This window comes from Sinocyclocheilus anshuiensis, unplaced genomic scaffold (genome assembly GCF_001515605.1).
Source record: "Sinocyclocheilus anshuiensis isolate Anshui unplaced genomic scaffold, SAMN03320099.WGS_v1.1 scaffold542, whole genome shotgun sequence".
NCBI lineage: Eukaryota > Metazoa > Chordata > Actinopteri > Cypriniformes > Cyprinidae > Sinocyclocheilus > Sinocyclocheilus anshuiensis.
Genome location: NW_015547685.1, coordinates 1,733,911 through 1,750,112, shown reverse-complemented (window position 1 = coordinate 1,750,112; position 16,202 = coordinate 1,733,911). Strand labels below are relative to the sequence as shown.

The window sequence follows — 16,202 nt, the reverse complement described above, 5'->3', positions numbered from 1 at the left end:
AATCCAACCAAAACCCCCCACCCATCAGTCAGTATACAACATGTAAACAAAACAAGTGAAACCACATTTTTGGCATAATTTAAAACAGCGATATCCGAATTGGAATAACAAATGCATGATATAAACTTGTTCCTGTTCCCTACTAAGATGTGGCCCGGTTGGACTATAATCGAGCTCTAAATATGTTTTTTATTGTCATTGTGGTCGAGGGAATTCGAAACCCTCACTTTATGACGACGGCGGAAGTGATATGCGAGGATGTTTTCATTTGATTTGGATGCAAGATCAATATTGAGTGTAATTAAACAACAAAGCAGCGCTGTAACCAAACACGGCCCTGTGATTTCGGATTTATGTAGGCCACCATTTCACAGATTTCCGCACGCAGCCCGGATGCCTCTTGTCTGCTGCTCATACACATCATCACAGTCCACTGTGAGCGGAGGTGCGCGTGCAGTGCAGAGCCCACGAGCCACGGTCGCGTTTGTTTAGAATCTCACGAGCTGAACATTTGAACCGGATCAGTGTGTGTAAAGTCGGATTTCTCGCTGTCGGCATGTGTGAACCGTGCTGTTTGTCTCAGGTGAGTGATGCATTGACTGTACGGCGTGTAGAAACATCGTCTTATTATGATTGGTGAACCGCGCGGAGCACTCGGTTTCTCCTATTTAAAATTATTTTCCGAGTATGCTTTAGAAAAAGTTTAATAATAAAAGTCCCGTTCTTTAAACGTATGTGATTGTTGTATTTGTTAATACGTATCTATCAGTTTCAAGTGTACTGTACAAGCAGTTTTTTTTATTTTCACCCTTGTTTGTTCTGTCACCTAACAGCTGTGAGTTCCCAATAGTAAATGCGCTACACATCATCATTTAATGAATACAGTGAATCATATCCGCGTAATTTTCTGTTTTTTTATTTAACAAAACTAGTTATTTGTTCATTTGAAACCCGTTATGACTATGAAGACACTAGACAATATACAGTTAAAAAAACTATCCTAATCTAGCCCAAGATGTTTTGAAGGTCTCCCAGCCTGGCCAGACTGATCTGTTAGATGGTTTTAGAGGGTTTTGGGACATTTTTCAGCCTGAGTCCAGCTAAACACCTATGTGGCTTGGCTGAGAGACCAGCATAAACCACAGAAGACTAGCAAACCATCTTAGGCTGTTTTTTTTGTTTGTTTTTTTATCAGCAGGCTAATGTTTTCTGCTGACTTTTCCATCAACTGTGGTGTCAGACTTATTCGCTTTAGCCAGTATTTTGTCATGACTGGCTTCATCAGTCAGGAAATTGTCATCACTGTAACTGACCATGTTTCGTCTTCCTTTTGTCCTCATTTCATTCCAGCCAGGACAAATATGGCCATTTCTGTACTTGTTTCCAACTGAACCATACTTGCAAATCAAATCCAAATCAAACAGACAATATTGGACACCCCACCAGAAAACACTTCAGGTCTAGATACGGTAAATGAGTGACCGTGTAATTGTCTCCTGCACATTCCCAGTCTACTAATTTCTCTGAGGGCCGACTCGTCTTGTAGCCCCTTTGTACGCGGTGGGGTCCGCGGGTGGTCTTTTCATTTCCAGGTTGGATCCATGTGGCTGCTTGTTTGCATAAGATTAGCAGTGGAAAGAGAGAGCTTGCAGTCAGTGTTCAGCGTCAATAGTGTTGTCTCATTAGTGCTAAGCTTGTCAGGAGCCGGTGGCCCCACAAATGTGTAAAGTTGGGGGGCATTGGCATTGCGTAGTCTCAGTGTTTGTTAACTAATTGCTATCATTAGATAACCCACTTTGTTTAACTGTTGATTCCACTTTGACGGTAATTGTTTCCCTATTTACGCCAGCGACAGTAGCATTTATTAACATATGTAGGTTCCGTATCCAAATAAGCAACCTCACAAGACAACTCTATACTCAATGTGCCTTCGGTTAATTGGTTGAAATAATGATCCTGTTATAATATCAAAGCAATTAAAGTGGACTAACACAGGTAGGACAGTCAAATTTAGCGGTGTTGTCCAATACCATAAAAACTGTAATCATTTACTCGCCCTCATGTTGTTTCAAACCTGTATGACTGATTTTCATTTCAGAATGCATAAGAAGATATTTTGAAGAGTGATTTGACTGTTTTTGTCAATGAAATTGATGTAAATGGGATCCAAAACAACAATGGGGCCCACTGACTTTTTCATTGTAATGGACAAAAAAAATTTTCATTTGAAGAAAATAAGTATTTTAGGATGACATTAGGATGAGTAACTGATAGCAGTTGGGTGAACTGTCCTTTTAAGACAATATTTCTCCCCTTTCATTTCTGTTCATTTCATGTGTTGTGGGTTTTTGGTCGACTTGCACTGTACACTAGTATACTTGTCGGTTTCATGATGCCTTTTCAAAACTCTTTTACATATCTTTTGTTGGAGGTTCACACTAAGAACGATAACTGTATAGATAAACTATATTCACGTCCACCTAACTGACAGACTATTTATAGACGTGCTGCATTTCTGTTGTCTGCCACTTTAAGTGTTCAAGCTCTTTAAAGTCGCTGGATTCTGATTGGCTGTAAATATTTAATCATTCATCATCTGGAAAAAAAATCTGAAAGTGATTCCAACAAAAATTCCAAATTACTGTTTTTAGCACCCTGTGTCATCATCGTTATAGCTGTGGTGTATTCTCAAAGAAATAAAAAGATGATTAAACATGATAGTTATTGTTATATCCATTTAATAAGATGAACGCAAATGAAAATTTTTAGAAAACAATCCATGGTTACACTTTATTTAGTGTCGCTGTGACAGTATAATTGTATGTTTACATACTGAGTAATTAACAACATGTTAGCCTACTTACTACAGGATTAGGGTTTGGTTTAGGGTTATTGCATGTAAATATGCATAATTTCTTATTACAAAAGTAAGTATGTGTAATGTGTGACAAGAAGTATAAAATAAAATGTTATTGAATCCATTTCTGAGTCTATATAATGCAAGTGGGTAGTAATCCAAAAGTTGACACTTCAAAATAGGGATGCAACAATACAGTAAGCCCACGGTTCAATGCATACCTCGGACCACGGTGTTCAGTTCGGTTCTGATGGCTTGGCACATCAGAGTGTTTTTTGCGATTTGCCTTTTTTTTTTCAAAATTAACAAAAATAAATAAATTTCTGTACACTGGATTATCATATATCTACTTCAAATTTCTTTTGAGAGAAGTATTATTTTTACCTGGAATAGAATTGGATGGCCATTATTGAGCGCTATAAACATGTAATGTATGTTTCATTCATACTGGACAGAAACTCCACATATGCATCACATAATAGAACTCATGATGTTCCAGGAAATCCCTAATATGGACAAAGACATCGCTATCGCTGTAGCTGAATAAAAAGAAGATAGAAACGCTTGAACTGATTAAACATGAAGACGATAAACATACGACTGTAACAATATACAATGTATCTGTGTTCTTCAAGCCATCTCGGGTATTTTCATATTAAATAAGTATATTTATAATCCATTGCTAATCAACATAGCCTTTGTTACAGTATAGAATATATTTTCTGCCTCATTCTGTGATAAGCCACATCAGATCAGAAAAGGAAGTTATTTAACACTCGACTGTTGTTGTGGAGTAAATTCATGTCATAATGTTCTCTTTTGTTGGACAGCAGGTTTAGAAACGCTTCTCATTGCAAGTCATTACAAGGGAAGATGTTTGGCGTGTGCTGTTTTTCAAATGCTTATTATAAGCGGGGCGGTGTTTGCTCATCTCAGCGCATGAACTCATGGGCACACACACACACACAGAGCCAATTCGGAGAGAAATAAAACTCACAGAAATGATTTAAATGCAAAACCGAAAAAAATGCAGATAGGGTTACTATCCAATTGCATTATATGGACTCACAGGGATGGGCAATTTATAAAAAATCTTGTTTTGTGTTTATCTAAAGTCATATACATCTGGGATGCCATGAGGTTGCGTAAACGAAGAGAAAATTTTCAGTATGAAGAAGCCTACTAATTATTGTCAAGATGTATAGCAGAATATAATGTTTTGTGGCATGTTTCTAGGTTCTGAAATGTTTCTCAGCTCTTGCAAATTGGACTCTTTGTTCTTGTCCTACTGGGAAACTTTCTGGAAATCTAACTGTGACTCCTTCAGATGTCTGGGCTTGAGTCATATCTGACTGTCCTATGAATCAGCCGAAATGATGCATTCTATAAAAATGGTGGTTTTATTGCCTAGTAACATTGCACTGTGAAAACATTCATGCCTGAATTCCAAGTTACTGTTGCAGATCTGTTAATACAGGAAGGGTATCTATTATCTTCTTCATTATTTGTTAGTAATGAATTCAATGACACACTGTTCTTGATCAGGCCTTGGAAGTAAATTTATTTGTAAGATCTGATTTGTCTAAACACCCACATGAAAACTACAAAGATGTATAGTGTCTCCAGTGTGCTTCTCTGTTTTGACTAATGAATCGGCATGAAATATGAAGACGGATGAAGAAGTTGTCACCATAACTGGCCAAAACGTGTACCCCACATCCCATTATCATCTGGGCTTTTTGTGGATTTTTACACGTTCCTCAAATCTCAGCTAGTGAGTTTTTTTCTTCTTCTTCTAGCGAACTGAATTCAGACATTTGTGGCAGGACAATCTGTCAAGCAAAGTCCAATAGTAGAGAGTGCGTCTCGGGGTTCTGGTGCTGTAAGGTCAAGGTGCTCTCTGGTCTAGGGTTTATAACAGTTCATCAAAGAATACTTCAGAATGACCATGGCACTCTTGTGAATTAAAAAGCCTTTATTATCAAATGGCTACATCCAAGAAATCTAAAAACTCTCCAACGCGTTTCGGCACTAGCGTTCTTCAGGGAGAGCAAACAATAAGTTTAGCACAATCAATGTTGACTTTGTGGGTAGTAGTGAGACATTCTCACCCTTGTGAATTTCACACAGCCTTCACTCTCTGACTTCCTCCATTACCATTGTAGAGGGTGTTTACTCTTTTCCCGTGAGCCTTTGGATTACTCTGTATTTGCAACTGAAAAAGCTGTCAAGTAATCGCCATCCATCCATCAACGGTGTGCAGTGCGATTCTAGCAGGAAGGTTTGACTCTTCAGTGTTACTATGGGGTACTCTTCGCACTGGACAAAAGAGCACTTTTTTTATGTACACGACACGTCAAACAGTGAAGTAATACATTTTTGCCTCAGCTGACAATTGCCTGGCTAACAGACCCACAAAGCAGCTATTCATGACATGGAGACTACAGATGAATTGTCTGCTGAGTTTCGACAGTGATCGTACTTGAGCTCAGTGAAATATATCGGATAACTTTGTCTGTTAATGTTCTTGGCCATTTGTAACATGCACCAGGGATCAGTTTAAACTGTGTTCGATTATTTGTTTGGCTGCCAAGTGTCTTGTTAAGTCATCTAGTGTTTTAACATCTCTGGATTCTGTTTTAATGGTATAATTATTTAATAATTAAATATTAGTAATTAAAATGCATGTCTAATTAGTTCAATTCCTAAAACTTTAAAACAGGGAATGTTCCCATGCTTATTTTATTTGACAAATAAAATTACAGCAAAGAACTAGAGAAGCATTTTTAAAGGAGTTATGATGGATTTTTAAAATTCTTTTTGAAAATTCAAATTCTATGAAATTCAGAATTTTACTGGCAATTCCATTAATTAAATTGTATTAATTAAAAAGCATGTCTAATCAGTCGAATTCATAAAATATACTCTCCTGACAGGAAAATATTTCTGCGCTCATCATTTTGTTTGACAATTAGGCTAATGAAACTAAAGAACTACAATAGCATTTTTATGGATTTTTAAAGTTTTATTAGAAAATGTAACATTCTATAAAAATCTGAATTTTTCTTGACAATTCCATTAATTTAATTTTATTATTTAAAAAAGCAAATCAAAAAGCAAAAGTGAAATTCTGGGTTTTACTGATAATTCCAGCTGATAATTTTGGAATCTAACCAGTTCTTGAGTTAGCATTTTTCCTCAGTATTGAGTCACTGCAGTCCAAACTTATTGTGCAACATTGACTGGCTTACTATTGTTTTTCATTAAAGGAAGTAAAAGTTACTGTTTTTAGCACCCAGCAGTTCTGTAATAGCTTTAAGATCCTTATTTTCTGGTTATGGTTGGCTTTTCTGCTGGGTGTAAACACGGCGGAACTACAAACCTAGAATCTGTTTGCTACAACACAATGTTCTTCCAATCTTTGGATGTAGTTTCAAAGAGCTCCTCCACACACTTCTGAGGAGCTTGAGAATTTCCCAGTCTGAATTGTTAAGAAAACAATGTCCAGGTTATTGTCCTTACTCATAGTCCATCACCTTTCACCCAGACTCCTGCTGGTTGCGGGAGAGGGTTAGAGAAGGGCTCTTTGTAGGGGCATGAGAACTGTCTCCGGGGCAGGAGATGGGGGATGGTTTGTGTGCGAGAAGATGTAGAGTGCTGTCCCACTCAATCAGTGTTGACCAGCGAGTGGGACTCCATGGTGCTGTGGAGGTATAGGGCTGTCATGGGTTGGGGTCGTACATGCTGACCACCTGTTGTCTGGAGAGAGGGATGTGTCTGATTCCTGCTCTCTGTGTCTTGTTACATAGCTCTGAAATGTGATGTGCTGTTTACTGTCAAATTCATTAACATTTAGGCTTGGGCATATTACATAAACTTCCTCTATTAGGTCTTAACTTAAGATATGATCATTTATTTTAGGATTTTTCACAAATTCGTATTATTGAAGCAAATCTTAACTTGATTTAGGATTCTAATCTTATCTTACAAAATCTTATGTTATATTAGGAAATCTTAATCCGCTCGATCGAGTTCGATAATCAACTGTCAGGTGACTCAGGTCTGTTACCAAGTGGCTGCTGAAAAAAAAAATCAAAAATCAAAATGGAGAAACACCGGCGTGCTTTTAACTTGCAGAATGACCGGTTGTGATCCGTGACGGCTCATGGGCCTCTGTAATGTTGGTTGCAATTGGTCAACTATATATACTGTATAGGTTCTATGTATATATATTTTTATAGGGGTTATATGTTTGTCTATATGTAGCACTGTGGTCCTGTGAGGCATGACATTTGTACGTCTGCAGTCTGCACATATAGCGGAATGACAATAAAGTTCACTTGAACTAACTGCAAAATCATGTGTGGTGGGAGTCTGTAATCATTTATGAGTATTTTATCATCAAAGTGCGACACATCTTTTGGGTCCTTCACTTCTCTTCATCTTGTATGATTAATAAATGTTATGCCATTCTCGAAAAGGGCTAATGTAATGTGTTTTTTTACAGTTGGATTTCAAAAAGGTTTGAAGTTGGGACACCAGTGGGGTTATCCTAAAGTTAAGACTGTTTTTTAGGAATTTTTTGGCGAGTTAGGATGGTTCTGTAATACCGTTTTCCTATCTGTAGTTAAGATAAGATAATGCACTTAGGAAATGTTGTTCTGTAATAGCTTTTGTCCTAAAAGAGGTTCTAACTGAAATTGCCATGGTTATCTAACAGATAAGATGGGATTCTAAAGTTAAGATCTTTCTGTAATACGCCCAATCAGAGGATTATCAGCATTATTGTCACAATTTCTTAATTTTTAGGTTGTTGAAATTAATGATTCCATTAAAAGGATAGTTCACCCAAAAATGATTCCAAACTTGAACGTCTTTGTTATGCTGAACACAAAAGAAGATATTTTAGAATGTGTGCAACCAAACCGTTCATGGTCCCCATTGACTTCCATAGTCAGTGGTTTCCATCAATTGTTTGGCTACCAGTATTCTTCAAAATATCTTCTTTTATGTTCAACAGAAGAAAGAAATTAGTTCGGGTTTGGAACAATATGAAAGTGAGTAAATGATGACAGAATATTAATTTCTGGGTGAACTATCCATTTAGTATATAAAAGTATATCAATTAGTATCTGTTTTTGGAAAACAACACATTTTAACACCACCTCTTGTAGATTTCATTTTAGTTTTCGACAAGTCGAATTCTATTATTGAAACCTTTCAAATTTGATAACTTATGACTAGATGATTTTGTATGTACAGGACACAACATCACACAATGTAATTATTTGTCAGTTCAAATAATTGTGTAAGGGATTTTCTGAAATGTCCAGAGACATTTGTACTGATTCTGTATCTACTCAATCTGATCTCGGAGCCTCATGTTATGTCCTTGTCTTGCGTCATGTGAATCAAGCTGCTTCATAGTAAAAGCCCAGCTCTACATTGCTTACAGCCAATAGGAATGAGGCATTTGTGTTGCTAAAGAGTATGACGACCAATAAGATGTTCACAGTCCCCCCAATGCATTTGCTCAGTTTCACAGTACATCACTGTATTTGTTTATTTCAGATGAAATGTATATATTACTTAATCTTAAAAATATTGTGTTTTCTTTGCCCTTGGTTTACAGTAACACTTTAATTGACTTATTTTATACCTTTAAATAGGCAGATGTGCTTTAAAATCTATTTGTTTCATTGTAGATCACTGTAATGGTTTGTGAAGTGTTATTATTAAGCACTTGCATGTGTCCCGCTCACTCCTGTGCTGTATTTCTGCAGCTGGCCTGCTGCTGTGGATCGGCTGCCTGCTCCCTGTGCTGCGGCTGCTGTCCCAAGATCAAACAGTCCACCTCGACACGCTTCATGTACACCCTCTTCTTCATATTGGTCACGGTGACCTGTGTCATCATGATGTCCCCCACTGTGGAGACAGCAATGCAAGAAAATGTGAGTTTGTTCAGAGCTTCTCCGTTTGCATTTTTTAGTATCAGGTTCCCTAATATACAAAGACCATTAAATCTGGTCTCAGGTCAGGGGTGCTCAGACCTGCTGCTGGGCATCTGCCTTCCTGCAAAAAAAAAAAGTTCCAGCTCAAGTTAAACACACCTATTAGTTGGGCACACTTTCATATTGTCTGTTCTGTTTTGGGGGGGAAATATGCAGAACACTAGTATGGATTTAAATGTGTTAATCAAAGTTGAGATCACTACGCTCTTATTGCTAACTGAAAGCATAGTCGAGTTATTTATAAGCAAAAATATTAATAAATGAACACACAGTGTGGCCAGGTAATATGTTTCTAACTTTGTGAATGAGAGACTTTGAAAACATTTGGAAATCTGTGGTATTTTTAGTTGAGCTCTGTTGTGGGCCTGACTTGTCAACTTCTGTCTCAACCGATGCTTTTAGATTGAGGCTGAAAAATTGAAGGGGGTCTGAATACTTTCCGTACCCACTGTATATGTTATTTTGCAGTTTGAATTTTTGTGGAATAATGACAAAAAACAAAACATATCTTGTAGGAACATTTAAATTTTAATGTTTTTGTAATTTTTATTAGTTTTTGGTTTTATATATAGTATAAAATACAGTATATCTTTATAGTTTTATGAATTTTTGTTAAAGTAATTCTATTCTTTTTTAAATAAAAAAAATGTATTTAGTTTAACAGAAATATTTTTAATAGTTTTAGTTAATGATAATAGCACTGCTTTTATGAGCCATTTCTGTTGAAATTAATCTTTCAAACAGGCTTACTACTTAACACAAGTTACTGGTTTGAATCAGTCTGAATCTTATCAGAAAAGATTGAAAAGATCAGAAAAGACTGAATCACCAGTTGACTCACCTACAGAACTCGGGTTAAAAGAGACATTTGCAACAGTTTTTTTTATATTATATACATTTTCTTGAAATGAAGCAAGTTTTTTGTACTTGAGGTTTGTGAAACTTAGATCAGTATCGTTACTGAGTTCATAAGACATGTAGTTAAATAGACACATTTGCTGTTTTTAGTAATATATTTAAAAAATAAAAAGTAAATCTGTATTCGAACCTCAGACTTTTGTGTTGCAAGACAGACTCCTAAACACCAGGCCACCATCATTGCTTTTTCAAAAGTCTGTTTCTTCAGTGTTGTTTTTTTCTTTTTTTTGCTAAATAAGTAAAAGCTTACCTTACCTAACAGAAGAGCATTATGTCCGCTGGACCTGGACAGATCTTTTTAAAAGCAAAGGGACATTTGAAACATTTGTAAGGACTGAATTTACGCATTCATTCATTCATTCATTCATTCATTCGTTAAAGAAAGGGTCAGTCGAGGGATCAAGGGTTTATTTGCAGGCAGCTAGCCCATATTATTCAGACAAACACAAAGAAGAGCTACACAACTCTTCTGTTTCAAAGCATGGCAGGAATGTAAGACAGAGTATCAATGCTCCATCATAACGTCTAACACAGGAATTGTTGCACACTGTATAATAACTCTTTCAGTAAAGCTGCATTTTGTTTTTCTGTAGCTACACAAAAGCGGTGACTGAATGCGGTTGAAAGGCGCTGGGTGTGTAACGTGAGCTCAAGCTCTTTTTTTGCTCTCAGCACCACAATAAGTGCTTACTGAGTAAATGCCATGAGTATAAAACACCCAGACACTAAAAAAGACCAGCACCGTTATAAAAGCACTGCCTTTTGGTGAGGCACAAAAGAACTGCCACTCAGGTGCCCCAGACACAAAGATTTATAGCTGTTGAAGGTTTTTCACAAATAGTTGTTTCAAATTTAAGAGCACATCAAATCTTCTCCTGGTGGTCTTTCGAGTTTCCAACACAGGGACGGAGCGAGTTCTGATGGAGGAACACCTTAATAACTTTATATTATATGATGGTCCATGTTATAATAGGAGCAGGGCCTCCCAACATTGTAGCAGGCCTGCATAATGTGCACTTCTGGGAACCTAAATATATTTGAAGAATTGACCAGTGCCCTGTAGTTTGTGCCAGCTTACTCTTCAAAACCACAAAAGAGAACCATAAATACTTGTTTGAATCTGACTGACTTTAATACACTTACAAAGAAAAACCATGGTAATACCATGTTTTTAGACATGAACAATGGTAATACTATAGTTTTCAGTACAATGGATTTGAATATTATAATCATTATTACCATTGTACATTGTAAAATTGTAAAAAAGTAGCATTGTATTACTATTTGATTACCACCACTGTACCATATTATTATTATTATTATTATTATTATAATACATGATGGTATTATTATTTTTTTAATGTTTTTGAACTCACCAGGGCTCCATTTATTTGATAACAATACAGTAAAAATGGTTAAATATTATTACAATTGGAAATATATATATTTTTAACATTTTAATATCAAGATTTTATTAGTATTTTAAAATACCTGTGCATATCTGAATTTTCAGCATCATTACTCCAGTCTACAGTGTCACATGATCCTTCAGAAATCATTCTGATGCGCTGATTTGCTGCTCAAGAAACATTTCTGATTATTTTCCATGTTGAAAACAGTTTTTAGTATTTTATTTAATAGAACGTTTAAAAGAACATAATTGGTTTAAAAAAACAAAAAGTAAGAATCTTTATGTAACTTTTGATTAATTTGTGTTCTTGCTAGATGAAAGTATTTATTTCTTTTCCTTTTTTAATGTCATTTAAAAAACAAATCTAGGACTTTTGGATGGTAAGTTATGCTCTTACATTTTTTAATGTCTATTAAAGGTGTGTGTATTTTTAAGGTGTTTCTTGAGTTTAAGTTGATCTTTTGGCACCCAGCGTGAAGGGGTGTGTTCACAGTTTGGACTCAGTTTAACTATAGCCTTGCCCTGAAGCGACTGCTACTACTCTGTTACTCAAAATGTAATTTTATTCCTCTTTTGTTTTGTGCTCTTCCCAGATTCCTTTCTACACCGAAATGTGTAATAAGCTCAATGCGGGGGAGAATTGCAGTACCCTAGTGGGCTATTCTGCCGTGTATAAAGTCTGTTTCGGCATGGCCTGCTTTTTCTTCTTATTCTCTGTGTTCACCATTCGTGTGCAAACCAGCACGGGATGCCGGGCGGCTGTTCACAACGGGTAAGCGGTCAATCCAGACACTTTTGAAGTGATATTTACACTGAAAACAGTTCTTGTTCCTCCTCTGCTTTGCTCCGTGGCCCCTCTGGGCCCAGGTTCACAGGAGCTATAGGGACCACTGTGTATTGTTTGGCCCGCGGCCTCCATCTGTACGCCCCTCCTAATGCTCCATTATTCACCCACAACCAAAGCCCTGAATAGAGGTATTAAATTAAAGCTCTGTCCAGAGGAAATGGCACTTGGAGACGAGCTTTACCCCTACGAATGGGAGGGTTTAGCCCCACATGAGAGCACTTCATGTCGCAATAATCAGATCTTTGTGTTGTAGGCAAATGTAGGGTGAGGAAGTATAAGGCTGAGCTCCATCCTGCTCTGCACATTCATACAAGCCTTTAGAAAAAAAACAGGCCTAAATCCCTCAATAAAATCCTCATTTAGATCTTCCTGAAACTACCCTATGATGACATACTAACATGGGTAAACAGGAAATCCTATATTAGATAGCAGACAAAATCTCAGAATGGCATACTGTAGGAAAAGTATCATGGTAAATATTTGGGGTTGGTGGGATTTTTTATTTAGTTTGAAAAAAGTCTCTTATGCTCACTAAGGCTGCATTTATTTGATCAAAAATACACTAAAACAGTATTATTGTTCAATAATATAAGTTTCAATATAGTTTAAAATATAATTTATTCATGTGAAGGCAACGCTGAATTTACCTCATCATTACTCCAGTCTTCAGTGTCACATGATCCTTCAGAAATCATTCTAATTACTGATTTTTTTTAATCAATGTTGAAAACAGTTATGCTGCTTTATATTTTGCGCAAACCGTGATACGTATATTTTTTCAGGATTCTGTGATGAATAGAAAGTTCTGCAGTTCTAAAACGATGTTTATTTGAAATAGAAATCTTTTGTAACATTATAAGCATATTTACTGATCAATTTAAGGCTTCCTTGCCGAATAAAAGTATTAATTCCTTTCAAAAATAAAAAAATCTTGCAGACCCAAAAGTTTTGATCTTTAAACTGGGTTCTGTATAGAGAAAAAAAAGTGTAGAATTTGAAACAAAATGGCTTTGGATCAATATCTGTTGTGTAAAATGAATGTGTTGATTTATTAATAATAATTTTGAATTAATATTATTTTCCAGATCATTTTAATACATTCTTTTAAACTTTAGTACATTGACTTAATTTTTAAATTCACTTACTGTTGTTCTCAAACTGTTTGAAAACCCATGTCTTACAGTATATTGTAAAGCCAGACTGCCAGTTTTAGAATTATTATCCTTATTCAAAATATTATGTCTTAAATCAACAAATTCTTTTTTTTATTTGCAGGTTCTGGCTCTTTAAGTTTGTGGCTTTGCTGGCCTGCTGTGCAGGTGGATTTTTTCTCCCAAATCAAGAAAGGTTTCTAGAAGGTTTAGTATGATCAGTTTTCACATACTTGTTTTCTTTGTATTAAATTCGCTGCTATTGTTTTCATGCGCTTTAAAGAGGCTTGTAAAAATTTATTGAAATATTTTATTGAGAAGTTTTGAGACATTCCTGGAAAGTTTTATTATTCTCTACTTTGAGCCTGCAGTGGTGTTGAGATATCTCCCCTACTTAAATGTCCAAGAGCAACACAGTTAACAGACTGTGAGCATGTCTCTGTGGTTCATCAACTTCAGTAACTCAAACAGAGTCTTCTGCTGCCCGTGTCAAAGACCTCATGATTACACACATATTTAGAGGAATGTTACACAAGATCTCGAGTCTCGTACTTCAGTTTAAACCCTACTTACTGTGAAAATAATATTGATAGAGAGATGTTATCCTCGTAGAGATAAATTAAATCAGCGCACTTGTTTTAATGGAAGTATATCTCAACTCCTTTCACAAACAACAGCGGTTCCATAGTATAGTATGCAGTGTTATTTTAGTATTATTGAATAAACTAATATTAATAGTTTTTCTTTAGCAGAAAGCAGTGTTTGTTTGTCATACAGTATCAGCCAGAGGGAAAGACCTTAAGACTCATCTCTCTCTCTCTTTCTGTCTTTCAGTCTGGCGTTATGTGGGGGCTGCTGGAGGTTTTCTCTTTATCATCATCCAGTTGATGCTTCTCGTTCAGTTTGCCCACAGATGGAATCAAAACTGGTGAGCTGATGTCTAGCTCCGTCCAAATAACTGTCTGTTTTTCCTTACTTCCCTCTTTTCATTCACCAAGTGGAAAACTTATTAGGCTCTTGGAGAAGTTTTCTAGTTATTTCCATCATTGTATCCAATTGTTGCTTGGTATGTAATATGAATCCCTGCAACTGGAAATCATTAGGTCTGGGAATGGAGACTATAGTGTAATCTGGCGGCATTTAATTTCCACTGTCAGATGGGAAGTGGTCTTAACATTGTGCTGCTACAGCAGAAGGGGACTGCCACTGACACTGTGGCAGACAAGGTGTGAAGTACAGATCACATGGATAGTGTGAGTATAGATGGATTCTCCCACACCCTCCAGTTTCAACAACAAGCAGAGCAGGTTTCATAGCAGTACCAGTGAAAGCATTTTTTAGCGTTCAAATTCTAAGAACCAGAGTGTTTCGTTTCAGTGGGAGTTTTCAAGACATGAAACATTTCAATTGTAAGACAGCGACACTGAAAAAGAAAAGTAAAGCATTGTTTTTTTTTTAACGTTTTTTTTTTAAGCAGAGCTGTCTCAGGGGTGTGTTCATAAATAATGTGTGTTGTTGCAGTAGAGTATGGCCGTGAAAGAGAATAAGTTAGCAGTTCTTGGCTGCTCTCCAGTCTGTGGACAGGAAACCCATGGCAGAGCTCAACGTGCATCATAGTTTCCCCTCTGCTCTCTGTCAACAAATGGAAACCTCAGCACAAAAGAGCAGAAGTATCCAAGACTGTCACGGGGAATTTTGTAATACATGAAATATTAGGGACAAAATTGTCCTAAGAAATTTGACCTGCCTTTGGGGACACTCTTTTTTTTTTATTCAGAAGTAATGTAAATAAAAATGCTAATTTAAATAAAATTGTGTGTTTTTTATTTATTTGTTTATTCTGAAAATGTAAAGAATCTATATTTTTAAGTTTAGGATTTAGTGCACATACACCTTATTTTATACAAAGTAAGAAATTTAAAATATATATAAAATAATAGAAAGATTGTGCAGCTTAATTTTTGTGGAAACTGTGATGCATTTCTTCAGGATTCTTTTATACAAAATTAAATTCAGGATTTATTTTATACAAAATATAAATATTTTGTTACCTTGCCTTTATTGTCACTTTGGAACAGTCTATTGCATCCTTGCTAAATAAAAGTATTCATTTTGTGAAGAAGAAGAAAAAAAGGTTTTCTGACCCCAATTTTTTTGAATCGTAGTATATAAATGAATTTTAATTTTGAAAATCCAAAAGGTTTTTATTCAGTAAACACTGCACAATGAATCTCTTATTTACATCATGTTTGCACTGTTAGTCATGATGAAAGCATTCTTGAGAGAGCAAAACTAGAGTTGCAATGACGAGATCACTGCGTTCATGCGCTCAACAGACTGTCATCGGCTACAGTGCTCATCGCTGCAACCTTTCATGCGATGGGAGTAGATCTAAATATAATGCTATAATCAACACTCTCCATGATTAGTTAATCTCAACAGCTGTAACAGTAAAAATGTAGTAAAAGTTTTCGAGAGAGCTCCACATGTAATACTTAAGATGTTAGCCAATCACAGCAGTGGGCGTTTCCATTGAAGTCTCACAGCAGACACACCCCTTCCAAATCAGTGGGCTAAAATCAGGGTAGAAAACAGCATTTTATTTTTCTTTGATGTAAAAATCATACTAATATTATTAGTGCACCTCAGGAAACAATGAAATGCTTTAAAAATGCAGTTCATGACCCCTTTAAAGTTGTCTAAATTGTCTTGGTGGATGAACTGGTTTGCAGAGTGATTCTTCGGGGTGGAGTTTTCTTTATATAAACAGTGTTAGATAGTTAAGTCACATCTCTCCCTGGAGTCTTTGCTTGTATCATGTGAAAATTTCAGGTTTACGTTATCATGACAATGAATTTGAAAATGTTCATATAACAGACAAAGTCATCAGGACATTCTAACACACTAATCTCATGTTAGCATGTATACTATGTTTACATATATTTATTTATAATTTATATGTGTACTTATTTCCTGTGATAACTGTCATCATGCCACAAAAGCTGAA

The 16,202-nt window shown here is 36.1% G+C and overlaps 1 protein-coding gene across 1 annotated transcript in view; it reads left to right on the top strand.

Moving 5' to 3' along the window:
- Positions 1 to 309: 309 nt before the first annotated feature.
- The window catches only part of LOC107703261 (serine incorporator 5-like), a 23,684-nt gene continuing 7,791 nt past the window's right edge, over positions 310 to 16,202 (top strand). The window contains exons 1-5 of the mRNA XM_016505818.1: positions 310 to 583; positions 8,641 to 8,808; positions 11,791 to 11,969; positions 13,320 to 13,402; positions 14,030 to 14,123. Of these exons, the coding sequence (XP_016361304.1) occupies positions 557 to 583; positions 8,641 to 8,808; positions 11,791 to 11,969; positions 13,320 to 13,402; positions 14,030 to 14,123 (551 nt within the window). The 5' untranslated portion in view covers positions 310 to 556. The remainder of the gene's footprint in view (positions 584 to 8,640; positions 8,809 to 11,790; positions 11,970 to 13,319; positions 13,403 to 14,029; positions 14,124 to 16,202) is intronic.